The 14,326-nt window shown below is 39.7% G+C and overlaps 1 protein-coding gene across 9 annotated transcripts in view; it reads left to right on the top strand.

Moving 5' to 3' along the window:
• Window positions 1-11,930, top strand: part of Brd8 (bromodomain containing 8) — a 28,175-nt gene extending 16,245 nt beyond the window's left edge. For 2 of the 9 annotated variants that reach the window (XM_046460040.2, XM_046460042.2), the window contains 15 exons: window positions 1,157-1,293; window positions 1,821-2,039; window positions 2,412-2,556; window positions 3,540-3,749; window positions 4,127-4,407; window positions 4,703-5,155; window positions 5,457-5,550; window positions 5,750-5,796; window positions 6,654-6,868; window positions 7,066-7,158; window positions 7,320-7,388; window positions 7,927-8,104; window positions 9,273-9,377; window positions 9,860-9,904; window positions 11,549-11,929. In XM_046460040.2, the coding sequence (XP_046315996.1) occupies window positions 1,157-1,293; window positions 1,821-2,039; window positions 2,412-2,556; window positions 3,540-3,749; window positions 4,127-4,407; window positions 4,703-5,155; window positions 5,457-5,550; window positions 5,750-5,796; window positions 6,654-6,868; window positions 7,066-7,158; window positions 7,320-7,388; window positions 7,927-8,104; window positions 9,273-9,377; window positions 9,860-9,904; window positions 11,549-11,608 (2,351 nt within the window). In that variant the 3' untranslated portion in view covers window positions 11,609-11,929. Of the gene's footprint in view, window positions 1-1,156; window positions 1,294-1,820; window positions 2,040-2,411; window positions 2,557-3,539; window positions 3,750-4,126; window positions 4,408-4,702; window positions 5,156-5,456; window positions 5,551-5,749; window positions 5,797-6,653; window positions 6,869-7,065; window positions 7,159-7,319; window positions 7,389-7,926; window positions 8,105-9,239; window positions 9,378-9,859; window positions 9,905-11,548 lie in introns of those variants that run through there. The other 7 variants (XM_046460044.2, XM_046460045.2, XM_046460041.2 and 4 more) reach the window with 7 other exon arrangements.
• Window positions 11,931-14,326: the final 2,396 nt, after the last annotated feature.

A 14,326-nucleotide genomic window follows, 5' to 3' on the forward strand; every position in this document is an offset into this window, starting at 1 on the left:
TTTCGTCATGTCCCATAAAATCTTAGGTGTAACCTCTGGAGGAAGCAGAATGTTTTGGTATCCTGGCTGGCTTGCCAAAATTTTCCCTCTCCTCTCTGAAGTTTCAATAATTTGAGTCTGTGGGTCAAACTGACATACATAGATTAATAAGAGGAAAACCATACCAATTTATTACATTCATATGCACAAGAGACTCACAAAACATGACTCCTGGGCTGAGGATGTACCTCAGTGATACAGTGCTTGCTTCGCATATGAAGTCCTGGGTTCAGTCCTTAGCACTGCCATAACAAAAGATTCATGTTACCAGAATAAAAATAATTCTTCATGTCCAGGAAGAAACAAGAAAATGAGCTCTGCTCAGATGTCCGCATGTCTCAAATTTACTTTTCTCTCAAATTTACTTTTAGGACATAAAGTCTTTTTAATAATACCTTGAACATAATTGAGGTTTTAGAAATACAACGCCCGTGAAAAGATTGAGAATAATTTAGTTATTAGATAATGAAACAATTTAAGCATTTGCAATTCTGGGAATACATGCTGTGAACCAGTGATGTCTTTCCCTCTAGTTATTTATGTGTTTATTTATTTATGCAGCACTAGGGATTTGAACAAAGGGTTACTTCACTACTGAACTACATCCCCAGCACTTTTTTTATTTTGAGACAGGGCCTCACTAAGTTACCTAGGCTGACCTCAAACTTGTGATCCTCCTGCCTCAGCCTCCTAAATCACTGAGATTATAGTTGAGTACCACTGTGTCTGGCCTTTCCCTTTTTTTAAAAGCAGAATCTTGAGCTGGTGACGTAGTTCTGTGACAGAGTGCCTTGCATGTACTATGCCCTGGGTTTGATCCCTGGCATCAAAAAATAAAAGCAGAGTCATGTTACTAAAGAAGATGTTGAGGAGTATGTAAACTGTTTTCCCACTCCTTGGAAACTTAAATAGTTAAGAGTTTACTTAGTGTGAGAATTGCAGTTAGGAAAAATTAGGCTAAAAAATTACTCCTCTCTAGTGTTAAAGTAAGTTTTTAATCCACATTCATAATTTAATAATGCAGCATTCCTATTTGACCTTTGTTGTACATCAGTGGAGTAGTGTCTAGCTTCACTTATTTAGTACTGAAGATTTGGACTTTGTTTTAATGTTCTAGCTCGACAAGCAGTGAAAACACCCCCTCGGAGGTTACCCACTGTGATGGTCCGCTCTCCTATAGATTCAGCCTCCCCAGGAGGTGATTATCCACTTGGGGACTTGACTTCAACCACTATGGAAGAGGCCACCTCTGGGGTGAGTGTTATTTCCATCCATTGGAATTGATCAGTGAAGGGTGCAATAAGCCAGCAGAGAGCTGAGTGATGAGGAAACCACTTTTGACCTAGGAGCAACTTCTTGGTCTGAACACTAAAGACTATAATTTACCATGTTCTGTGCTCGAAGATAAGGACGGACCTAAAAGCACTGAGGCTTTTGACCTTTTTGAGAGATAGGGAAAAGACTGCATTCAGGAATTCTTTGCTGTGTATCTTAGTCCTATGAAATTCCTGCTGAAATAAGAGACAATTCCTTGTAAATATAATACTGGTAGGGGGTGAGGAGTTTGTAAATGGCAGATTGGATGGAATGGTTGGGTCATCATGGGTTTGAGTCAGTAGAAGAGAAAATAACATGGGGAAGAAAAGTATAGCTAAGATTAGGGGGTAGAGGGTTCTGGGCATTTCCACTCAGAACTAATAAAACCATACTAACCCATCCAGATTAGTAGGGAGCCTTCCATAGTTTGAGAAGTCAGATAAAGGTTCTCTGTTGTCTCTTAGGTAACCCCTGGGACTTTGCCGAGTACCCCAGTCACCTCGTTTCCTGGGATTCCTGACACCCTTCCTCCAGGCTCTGCACCCTTAGAAGCCCCCATGACCCCAGTAACAGATGATTCACCCCAGAAAAAGATGCTTGGACAGAAAGCAACTCCACCCCCCTCCCCTCTGCTGTCAGAGCTCTTGAAGAAGGGCAGCCTCCTGCCTACTAGCCCCAGACTGGTATGGAGACTTCTGTGGGTGTTTGAGAGCTGTGGTGATTTTAGTACTTGGAAGGGAATGCCTGGGACCTAAAATGTGACATGGACAAAAAAGTTCAAAGGAGGAAGAGATGTCTTAGTTAAATGTTAATTTAAAACAATAAGTTGATAGTATCCTTGGGTCCTGAGATATCTGAGCCACAATTATTTTGGTTTTCTTCCCAAAGAACTCTTGACAAATAAGTTCTGAACATTAGAGTTTCCCTTGGGTTTGAATTACTCTCTGTGGATAGTAAGTTTTAGTTTTCAAGAAGTTTGGTTGACAGAGTTTTGGGGGGAAGTGGTAGTAAAGGAAAGCTTGAGTGTAGCCTTCACCTCTATTCTTCCCTGGTAGGTCAGTGAGAGTGAAATGGCTGTTACTTCTGGCCATCTGAACAGTACAGGTGTCCTCCTGGAGGTAGGCGGGGTCCTTCCCATGATACATGGTGGGGAGATACAGCAAACACCCAATACTGTTGCAGCTTCCCCTGCTGCCTCAGGTAAGTCATCACTCTTCCTTTGTCTACTTCAGAGATGGTTTCATTATTATTAAGGAATTGTTAATCCATAACTACTTTTTTTTCTAACTTTGTTTTGGAGCTGCTTTAGCTGTTAAAACACATAGTGCTTGAAGGGCTGGGGTTTTAGCTCAGTGGTAGAGTGCTTGCCTAGCATGTGTGAGGCACTGGGTTTGATTCTCAGCACTGCATATAAACAAACAAACAAAAAAATAAAGGTCCATTGACAACTTAAAAAAACAAACAGTGGCTTGAAATTATTAATCCATTCCATCTTCAAATTGTTGACATCCCTGAAACTACAGCATAGCTATTGATGAGAGGAACTTGAAGTTAATAGTGAAGCTGCTTCTCTGTGGCTTGTAAAATTGTGTAAAGGTGCTGGAGATACCTAAGATAATAGAATATGGGAAAGAGATTTGGCTTGAATCTCAGGCCTGCTACGCATTGGGTTTGTAATCTGATAGGTGACTTAACTACTGAGGCTCAATTTTCTGTTTTATTAATTGTGATATATATGCTATTCATTGATATAGTGAGAATTAAATGAGATAAACAAAATAAAGCAAAAAAATGCTTTACAAAATACCTTATAAACATTAGATATTGGTATTTGAATCATGTTGAAGTTGGGTAGTGTATAGCATGTTGAATCTCAACAGAAATGATATTTATTCAGACCAGTTTTTTTATTCTTGGTGATTATTTAATTTTCCTCTGAGGAAAGGTACCACCCATTTTTCTTATGTTGTGTATTCTAGTACTTTGGTTTATTCCTAATTTAGAATTTTGGTTCATTCCTAACTTGGAAAAAGTAAGGTTAGAGAAAATAAAACTATAGATCAACATAGGAGTTGCTTTCATTCTTTGAGACCATAAATTTTTTCTTGGTTGAATCTTAGAGTGGCTATTGCTTCTTGTTGGTGTGCTTTCTTCTTACCTCATTTTGTATACCTCTTTGTTAGGTGCTCCCACTCTTTCCCGGCTTTTAGAAGCTGGTCCTACACAGTTCACCACACCTCTTGCTTCCTTCACTACTGTTGCCAGTGAACCTCCAGTTAAACTTGTGCCACCCCCTGTAGAGTCTGTGTCCCAGGCTACCATTGTCATGATGCCTGCGCTGCCAGCACCATCCTCTGCTCCGGCTGTCTCCACTCCTGAAAGTGTAGCTCCAGGTGCGTCTTGACCCACGCCCTGAGCAGCCACTAGGACCAAAATTTCATTTTGAGCTTCAGTTAAGGAAAGATAACCAAGAACATTAACTCTAATTTAGATGCTTCTGTTTTCCATAGAATGTGCCATCTTTATCCTTAGAAAAACAAAGATGTGAAAAGGGTGGGTATTTGTTCGGGGAAAATGGTTAAGTGTACAAATAAGAATGTGTTCTCACCTTATTTTTTAAGTAAATGGGGGAGGAAAAAAAAAAAAAAAAACATAGGCATATATGTTTCTGACCTTAAGTGTACTTGACATCTGTCTATAGCTCTAGTGTGATTTTTCAGGTGGTCACTTGGTATCCAATAAGCTGAGATACTTTTCCCTTTTTGTTTAGTGAGTCAGTCTGACACCTGTGTTCCCATGGAAGCTGTGGGGGATCCACACACTGTGACTGTTTCCATGGATAGCAGTGAAATCTCCATGATCATTAATTCTATCAAAGAAGAGTGTTTCCGATCAGGGGTAGCAGAGGCCCCTGGAGGATCAAAGGCTCCCAGCATAGATGGAAAGGAAGATTTAGATCTGGCTGAGAAGATGGATATTGCTGTGTCTTACACAGGTGAAGAGCTAGACTTTGAGACTGTTGGAGACATCATTGCCATAATTGAGGACAAGGTAACCATTCAGCAAAGTCCCAAAGAATCTCATAGCTTCTCTCCTCTGCCTTTCTTTTTTTCTCATAGTAAAACAGCTGTTGTGCTCCGTCTCTATAATCTGAAAGCCTTTGGTATTTGGCATTAGTCATCTCCCCAGCCATTCCTATATTATTGATTTGCAGAGGGCAGGTGTCTGTCCCTACATGGGGGAAGAGAGAGAAATGGCAGGTTTATTTTCATTCAGTGCTAGCAAATTTGAAAGACTTGGATGGGCTTCTTTCTGTGACCTCAACAATCTGTGTATTATGGGACAGGTAGATGATCACCCTGAAGTGCTGGATGTGGCAGCTGTGGAAGCAGCACTGTCCTTCTGTGAAGAAAATGATGATCCCCAGTCTCTTCCTGGCCCCTGGGAACACCCAATCCAGCAGGAACGGGATAAGCAAGTACCTCTCCCTGCACCAGAGATGACGGTCAAGCAAGAGAGATTGGACTTTGAGGAAACAGAAAACAAGGGAATTCATGAACTCGTGGACCTCAGGGAGTCTGGTGTTGACATTAAAATGGAACCTGCAGAACCAGAGCCAGGCATTTCAGGGGCTGAAATTGTAGCTGGGGTTGTTTCAGCCACAAGTATGGAGCCACCAGAACTCAGAAGTCAAGACTTAGATGAGGAACCCAGAAGTACTGCAACTGGAGAGATTCCTGAAGCAGATGGTTCCAATGGGAAAGGCGATGAGATGCCACTTGCAACTGTGAAGACAGAGGTAAATAGTAATATCAGGAGCTGGGAGTATGTAAGTTTATAATTATAATACTGTAGGTAAGAAGTGATGGGTTTCCTGTTGAATTCCTGAGTCTTGGTGTGTTTCATGTATCCATAGCCCATAAGTTGTGATCAGTGTTAAGTATGCTTGTCCTATTCCTGTTAAGGTGGCCATTAGAATCATATCACATTAGTAGGACTTAAAATTTCTTCTATAGTCTCATTATCGTTGAAGAATAAGATTGTGTGAGCTGTAGCAGTTTACCAGTACTTAAGACACTTGTTCTTTTTTTGATCTTCAGGCATCCCCCGAAAGCATATTGTCTCCATCACATGGCTCAAATCCCATTGAAGATCATTTAGAGGCAGAGACTCAGCACAAGTTTGAAATGTCAGGTAAATAAAAGACAGGAAATCTATACTCTGTAACTAACCTGAAATAATTTGCTCTGTCTTCTGAGGGATTGTGGGTTGTGGGTAAGTAGAGGAGATAGAACAGGTAGGAATGGAAAGGAAAGCTGCAGGGGATTATTGTCCATAGGAAGGGGAAGGCTAAGGTGGAAAAATCTTCAGGTAGTCTTTCTCTCCTCTGCAGACTCATTGAAAGAAGAATCAGGGACTATTTTTGGAGGCCAGATAAAGGTATTTCAGACTTTTCTTTATTCCTCTTGCCATGTGATTAGATTTCCCTATAGCACTACCTTTTTAATAAATTTTGGTGTACTCTCACATCTTTATTCTCTGAGACTGGTAAGGAGTTGCATGGGGAAAAGCTGCAGTGGACAGTGTGGCATAGTGGGAGTACTATAACAACATGCGCTTCCCATCTGAAAGAGTTTGTAAATATCACACAGTCCTTTCTTTACATTTAGTGCACAGATAAACTTTGATATACCTAGAGTGATTTAGAGTGAATAGGGATATCAGAGCCAGGGAGAACATAGAAGAAATCAGATTATTAATTATCCAGTGAGATATATAGAAAATTTTTCTTTTTTAGAGCAGTAGTTAACAGAGACTTAATGTGATGTGAGTTTACTCCATCAGATGAGACATGAAATAAAACTTTTTTTTTTTTTTTTTTTGGTAATTTTTGTTTATTTTTAAATGTGATGGGGATCTAACCCAGACTCACATGCATGCTAGGCAAGTGTTTTACCACTGAGCTATCTCCCCAGTCCCCAAATAAAACTATTTTTGATAACTTTGTACCCAGGGTCAGAATTCCTCTTAAGAGCAAGGGGAAAGAAGGAATGCCTCTTAGCTTAGTCTTAAGAAAGTAGCTTTTTTTAGATCCTGGGTTTTATTCTTAGTCAAGGTTTGAGATTACTTAGCCAGTGGCTATAAGTAGATAGTAGTATAAGTGATAGAGGGCTCAGTCAAGAATCAGTGTCAGGCCATTTCTAGAACTGATCTAACTCAAAAGGCAGATCATGTTTAATGATGCTTTGCTGGATAGCTTTGTTTGCATATGTTGACTGGAGCACACTGTGTCTAAGGATGCCGCAGGTGAGGAGGAGGAGGAGGATGGAGTCAGTGAAGCAGCCAGTCTAGAGGAACCTAAGGAAGAAGATCAAGGAGAAGGCTATTTGTCAGAAATGGATAATGAACCCCCTGTAAGCGAGAGTGATGATGGCTTTAGCATACACAATGCTACCCTGCAGTCACATACACTGGCAGACTCCATCCCCAGCAGCCCTGCTTCTTCACAGTTGTAAGTATCTGAAATTCTTTTTTTTTTTTTTGAGGCAACACAGTAAAGATGAGAAGGAGGAGAAGAGAGGATCTTTATTCTTACTTTCTCATCTTCCCTTTCTGGGCCTGGAACAAATAGTTGACAAAAAAATAATTAGGACTTTCTTTTTTTTTTTTAAACTTGTGCCTGCTAGAACTCCTATATCTCTGTTTCAGCTCTGTCTGTAGTGAAGATCAAGAAGCTATTCAGGCCCAGAAAATCTGGAAGAAAGCCATCATGCTTGTATGGAGAGCTGCAGCTAACCATAGGTAAGTGAGCCTTATTAGTTTCTCTTGCTCCTCATTGTTGGAGTGGTTTTCTGTGGGACTGCTGGTGTCTGCTCCTTACTACCTTCAGTTACTTAGAGTAAGCTTCCTCTCCTATGCTTCCGGAAAATAAATCAGTATTGCACCTCATTCTTTTTGGACAGGTATGCCAATGTCTTCCTGCAGCCTGTTACAGATGACATAGCACCTGGCTACCACAGCATTGTACAGAGGTAAGCCATGGTTCCTCCAGTATACTGACTTGCTTAAATTGAAAGTCATCCAGACTTAGTGAGTATTTGTTTTAGATAATAATAAGTTCAAAGTTAGCATTTTTGATGTAAGGGTATCCACATGCTAAAACCATTCTAGTGACTGGATCACCACTGATTGTCTAAAAAAATTAACACCCACATACACACTTCACAGGCTGAGGTTGTAGCTCAGTGATAGAGCACTTGCCTAGTATGTATGAACACCGGGTTTTATTCTCAGCACCAATATAGATAACTAAAATAAAGGTCCATTGATAGCTGAAAAATATTTTTTAAAAAATTAACCCCTTTAATTACCTTTCTCACTGCTTATTATACAGACTGACCTTTTTGGAGCTAAGTTTATGTTTTGGGATGAGGGGTTGGCATTAGAATCCTGGAGGCTGAAATTGAGATATATGAGAAGTTGTATATCTTAATAATGTTTTCAGAAATCCAGGCAAGTCCTCTTTCTACCTCCACTGCCATTTTACCTCTTTTTTTTTTTTTTTTTTAGGCCTATGGATTTGTCAACTATTAAGAAAAACATTGAAAATGGACTGATCCGCAGCACAGCTGAATTTCAGCGTGACATTATGCTCATGTTTCAGAATGCTGTAATGTATAACAGCTCAGATCATGATGTCTATCACATGGCAGTAGAGATGCAAAGAGATGTCTTGGAACAAATCCAGGTACTTTGAGGCTCCTTTGTGTTTCAGCAAGGATGAAGGGAAGGACTCAAATTGATGACAGGGAAGGGTGCCATAGCTTTTACTTGAAATAGCCATAAGGAACGACGTTAGGAATATAACATTTTTGTTCTTGTGCAATTCGTGTTGATTTTCTCTTTTGGGGGAAGGAGTTAGAAGATTCTTCCTTTCTATCACTACTTGGCATGTGTGCATAACAAAGAGAGTCTTCTCTGTTCCTTTTTATCACAGGTAACTTGCTTCTATCCTATAGTTGCATAACCAGGCATCCTTTGGGAAGTTGACCTTGAAGGAATATTGTATCTTTGCATGTATGCCAAATTACTTGAATTGCCCAATGGTCTTGGTTCATCCTATATTTATTCTTTTTCTCATTCTTAGAGGTTAGAGCTCTTTTGTTCTGTTTTTGAGGGTAGAGATTTTGGTCCTATTATTATAAACCTATATTAAAGCAAAAAAAGACATTTTGACATTTTCAATTTCTTTAGAATACCTATTATAACTAGAATTAAAACCTAATGTGGGGCTGGGTTGTGGCTTAGTGGTAGAGCGCTCGCCTAGCACATGCAAGGCCCTGGGTTCGATCCTTAGCACCACATAAATAAAATAAAGATATTGTGTCCGACTTCAAAAAATAAATATTAAAAAAAAAAAAAACGTAATATGCTGGGCTAGGGTTGTGCGGCTCAGTGGTAGAGCACTTTTCTAGCACACGTGAGGCATTGGTTTGATCCCCAGCACCACATAGAAATAAATAAAGGTATTGTGTCCATCTACAACTAAAAAAAAAAGATTTTTTAAAGGGGGAAAAAACAACAAAAGCCTTAAAAAATAATAATAATAAAAAAAACCTAATGTGCTAAACTTCCAATAAGGCAAAAAACTTTTGATGCTGGATGCAGTGTTATATACCTATAATACATATACCAGGTACTTGGGAAGCTGAGGCAGGGGGGTTGCAAATTTGAGGTTAGCCTTGGCAACATAGTGAGACTGTGCCTCAAAAAATAAAGATAAAAAGGACTGGAGGTGTGACTCACTTGTAAAGCACCCCTAAATTCAAACAAAAGCAAACAAACAAAACTTAAAGTGTCTTAATTTTTTCCTACTATATCAGGTCTCTGGCCAACCCTGTTTCTTTTCCCTATAGCAATTCTTGGCCACACAGTTGATTATGCAAACATCTGAGTCTGGAATCAGTGCTAAAAGTCTTCGAGGAAGAGATTCTACTCGAAAACAAGATGCTTCAGAGAAGGTGAGGTGATAGATCAGAAAAGAGACTATTCACCAGTATTCCAGTGCTAAAAGTCTGAAGTATTCAAAGAACCTTATGTTAGTACTTGGTATTGCCAAGCTTCTGCATTCTAATGGTGCACAGAAACAGATCATAGAATAGTAGTTGTTTGCTCCTATCCAAACAAAGAAATATGCTGTTAACTGAGAGGCCCAGTAACATGGCAGAAATTTTGAACTGAGTGAATGAAATATTAATTCCTTTTGGGAGAGTACTCTCAAGGGGGTGGGGGGAATTGACCTAGCTTGCAGCAGTTAGGTACCATCAATTCCTGTTCCACAAACATGATGACTAGATTGCTTTTGTATCTCTTTCCTCTTATTCTTGGGTTTTTAAATTTTGTCTTTGTGTGTATGGTGCTTGTGTCTCTGTCCTGAGGTTTGGGGTGCTTGCGGCTGAGAGTTTCCGTGGAACCTGATCAGTGTTTGTTTGTCCTCTAACAGGACAGTGTCCCCATGGGCTCTCCTGCCTTCCTTCTCTCTCTCTTTGTAAGTATTGAATGGCTGCAAAGGGTGGTGTTGCCAGAAAGGTTCTCAGCTCCTGCTGGGGGTGGGTGGCAGAGGGAAGTCCAACACATAGACTGTGGCAATATCTTAAACTTCTGTTTACTTAGGTGGAATAAGAAACTGTCTTTTCTTCTGCGTTTCTGTCTTCTTGCATGTGTGTGTGTGTGGGCTGGGTAGGGAATGTTGATGGTATCACTGAGGTATTCTTGGGGTAACGATCTAGGATGCACCTGCTCTTCATTTCTTGACTCCACCACTTACTAATTCTTTACTTACAAATAGAAAATTACTTAGAGCAGCAGATACTACCCGACTTTTTATTGGTGTTCTTTATACTGGCAGATATTTAGCAAGTACTTTTCTCCTTTCTCTTAAAATAAACTTTCAAAAATAATCCCTGATACACAAACACTCAGTAAAACTTAAGCTAAAGATCTCAGTATTAATGCCCACTATAAACAGTAGTGGCTGGTGGAATTAGAGGTAAGCTTAGTAGAACTAGCCTAAAAACTTGTATTCTTTTCCTCCATGAATTAAATGATTCTCTTATTCTGTGTGGTTCATTATAGAACATGAGGCATACTATACTGGAAGGGCATCAGGCTAAAAAACTATATGGTCTTAAGATCATTGGGTAATTTCTTGGGGCCTTGTTTCCTCCTCTGTGTGATAGAACTAATATATAATGAGTTACCTGTCCAGCCTACCTCACAGGGTTGTTGTGAGGATAAAATGAGAATGATAATTATGAAACTGGCTTTAAAAAAATTAAAGTGTGTATATAAACGCAAGGTGGTATTTTTGTTCTTACAAAAGTTACCTCATAGGTAACTTAGGTTCATGAGCTCAAAATATTTTAGAATCCTTGCATATTAGAAATGTAAAAATGGTCTGGCCCAGCAAAAGTGTTCACTAGTTCATCTTGCCTACAGGCCTTTCAGCCTGTACCACAGACAGAACACTATGGTCTCCGTTCTTTCTTATTGGCCTGCAACAGTGACTCTGGATCACCAAGCAGTTGGCTGGCTATTGCAAGGCTGGTTAATAGGATCTTTTATCTATTGAAGACAGCAAAGTATTGCACAAGAGGAAGGAGCTGGGCTGCAGGGAGAGAGCAGCAGATGGAAAGAAGCCTGATTGTCCTGATCTCATGGAAAACAGCTGTCAGGAGGTGCTAGGGAACTAGTGCCAGGGTCAGTCTGCAGGAAAGGCCTTTCTTATAGGGACCAACAGCTGGACAGGTATGTTAGCCAAGAACCTCACTATCCAATTCCCTTTCTAACTTTCCCACCTTTAGTTTACTCTTCCTGTTCCTTTGCACATGATTTGGGCCTGGGTGGTATGACTAACAGTCATTCTGTGGGACCCCAGGTGAATTCCAAGGACCTCTGTGATGGTCATGATCCAGATAATCTGTCCTACATTTCCTCTCACAAACTACGAGGTGTTTTTTTTAGCTACTCTGTGGGAAGAAAGAAATATGCCCCCTCGTCCCTCTGAAGTTTTGTGCTGATTTTTTTTTCCCCTCTCCCCCACTAAACCAAATCCCTGCATTCCTGTTGCACCTTGTCTCTTAACTCTTAACCAGCTTATTCATACCCTCTTTCTTTCTCTGCTGTCATCTAGGATGGGGGCACCAGAGGACGCCGCTGTGCCATTGAAGCAGACATGAAGATGAAAAAGTGAAGCCTCAAGAGTGTTCTCTTTGAGCTAAACCTGAAATAGAAGTAAACAAGATAGAGCTTGGGCTTGTGGGCCCTGTTCCAGAACTGGGAATTACAGAAGAGGAGGCGCCCGGGCTGCATGACATGAGCTGGAAAAATCTCTCTCAGAGAGTTGGAAGTAACACATTTGCCTGTTTTAGGGCAAAAATCGTGGGCTGTGTTAATGCCCTCATGTGTAGCTAGCAGATTGTAGCTAGTTTGTACTGTCTTGTGAAGTGTACAGACTTTTTAAAAATAAATCTGTGAAGTGCGTGTGTATACAATAAAATGAAAAAAAAAAAATCTCTGGCCTTTGGGGTGTCTTTTGTGCGTGTGCGTGTACGTGTGTGTGTGTGTGTGTGTTGTGTTTGAAGCTTGTGGTTTCTTCTACATTATCACTGTTTACTCATTTGTGAAAATGAGATTGTCAGGGGAAAGTGGTCTTATGAGCTGCCTGCTGCAGCCAAGAAAAGGTAAGTAACCAAGATGAAACTAATAATGTTTTAAAGTATTGTGCAATAAGGACTGTCTTACTCAGCTTTTCTTAAATGTTAGGGAAATTAAGGGTTATCAGAGATCTGTTCATGGCATCGCTTGAAGATTAATAAGATTGTAGACAGAGGTAGCATTGACCTTTATCTCAATGACATTGTGTCATTTAACACTCTTCACTGATGTTTCTAGGGTATTATCATTTTCTCCTCTTTTTTTTTTTTTTGTCAATGGACCTTTATTTAATTAATTTATTTTTGTATTGTACGTGGTGCTGAGGATTGAACCCAGTGCCTCACACATGCCAGGCAACACTCCATCACTGATCCACAGTCTCAGCCCTCCTCTTTATTTCTATGTGTAGAACTATAAGAGTTTTTGTTTTGCTTTGTTCTTTTTATTATTATTATTTTTTATTATTATTTTTAGTTGTAGAGGAACACAATATTTTTTGTTTATCTTATTTGGTGCTGAGGATTGAACCCCGGGCTCACACGTGTGAGGCAAGCACTCCACCACTGAGCTACCACCCCAACCCTTGCTTTATTTTTATTGAGAAAGGATCTCACTTTGTTGCCCATGTGGGTGTGAATTCACAATCCTCCTTAGCCTCCCAAGTAGTGCACCACTGCACCCGCAGGGTTCTTTACATTGTTCTTGGAAGGCTAACCTCAGTTTAAGAATTACCAATGTTGGGCTGGGGATGTGGCTCAAGCGGTAGCGCGCTCGCCTGGCATGCATGCGGCCCAGGTTCGATCCTCAGCACCACATACAAACAAGGATGTTGTGTCCGCCGAAAAACTAAAAAATAAATATTAAAAAATTCATTCTCTCTAAAAAAAAAAAACAATTACCAATGTTGAGCTGGGGTTGTAACTCGGGTAAATTACTTGCCTAGTGTGTGCAAGGCCCTGGGTTTGAGCCCCAGCATAGCACTGTAGTGTGTGTGTGTATTATTAGATACATATAATATGTATATATTTATAATTTTATATATATAAATACTATTTTTATATATAATGAAGCAAGAGGATCTCAAATAGCTCAGTGGTAGAATTCTTTGCCTAACAAGTGCAAGGACTTGGATTCAGTCCCAGCACTGCAGAAAACAAAAGATGGGGGGAGTAAAGGTGAGTAGGATGTTTTGTAGCACTTTATACCATCTTGAGAAAGATGAGTTTAAGAAAGATACAATTAGGACTGGGGATATGGCTCTGTGGTAGAATGTTTGGCATGCACAAATCCCTGTGTTCCATCCCCAGTACTGCCAAAAAAAATTAGTGTTTAGAAGTCACAGTTCTTTTCACCTTAAATAGAACTGTTTATAAAGCCTGTTAGAAAGATAAGCAAGTAGAAGATAGTCTTTATGAGACAATGGAAAAGAATTCAGTCCAGGAGTTAGAAAAATGTGAAATAAAGCCATCCAAACAGACATGTGATGTTACTGAAGCACTAAAAGGTGAAAAAGGTCTATTAAATAAAGAACATAGATTTAGGGTTGGTAGAAAAAGTGATGGATGAGATTAGGAAGCCGAGTTGAAGTTTAGGCATAGGTGGTGGGGGCAATAAAGTGATTAATTAGAACAGATCATTGTAAGAAAATACACCAGAGAGGGAAAAATAGGTCTATCTTAGGACTTTGGCCAATTGAGAAATTTATATTTGTGATTTCTAAAGCCTTTAATAAGGAGACTGTTGAGAGCAGATTGAATACAGAAAATGAAAGAAATGCATTTGTACAGCAACAAAGGCACAGAAGAATCAGTGGGGGCAAATTGGGAAGAGAATTTGCTTACTGAATACAAGAGAAGTGTTAAAACACAACAAGTTCTTATAGAGTAATAGTGTTGGTGATGGAAATAAGGAAGTTGGAAAGAACAAATTATTTTGGATTTAGGAAGAGGTGATTATAATTTTAGAAATGTGGAGTTGAAGCAGATAGTAGGGTATTGACTTAGATGCATAGAGAAATGAGATAAAAGTGCATATAATTAAAGATGGAGAGATTTGGAAATTACCTGAATAGAGGACAAAATTGGAAATTAAGTGTGTGTGTGTGATTTTTTTTTTTTTTTTTTTTTTGAGGTGTGATATGGAGGTTCAAACTCAGGGGCTCTTTACCACAGCCCATTTATTTTTAGAGCCTTGCTAAATTGCTGAGGTTGGCCTTGAACTTGTAGTTCTCCCTCTTCCACCTCAAGATGCTGGG

The sequence above is a fragment of the Marmota monax genome, unplaced genomic scaffold (assembly GCF_021218885.2).
Source record: "Marmota monax isolate L192 unplaced genomic scaffold, Marmota_monax_Labrador192_F-V1.1 WCK01_AAM20220418_F8-fsc00006, whole genome shotgun sequence".
Taxonomy (NCBI): Eukaryota; Metazoa; Chordata; class Mammalia; order Rodentia; family Sciuridae; genus Marmota; species Marmota monax.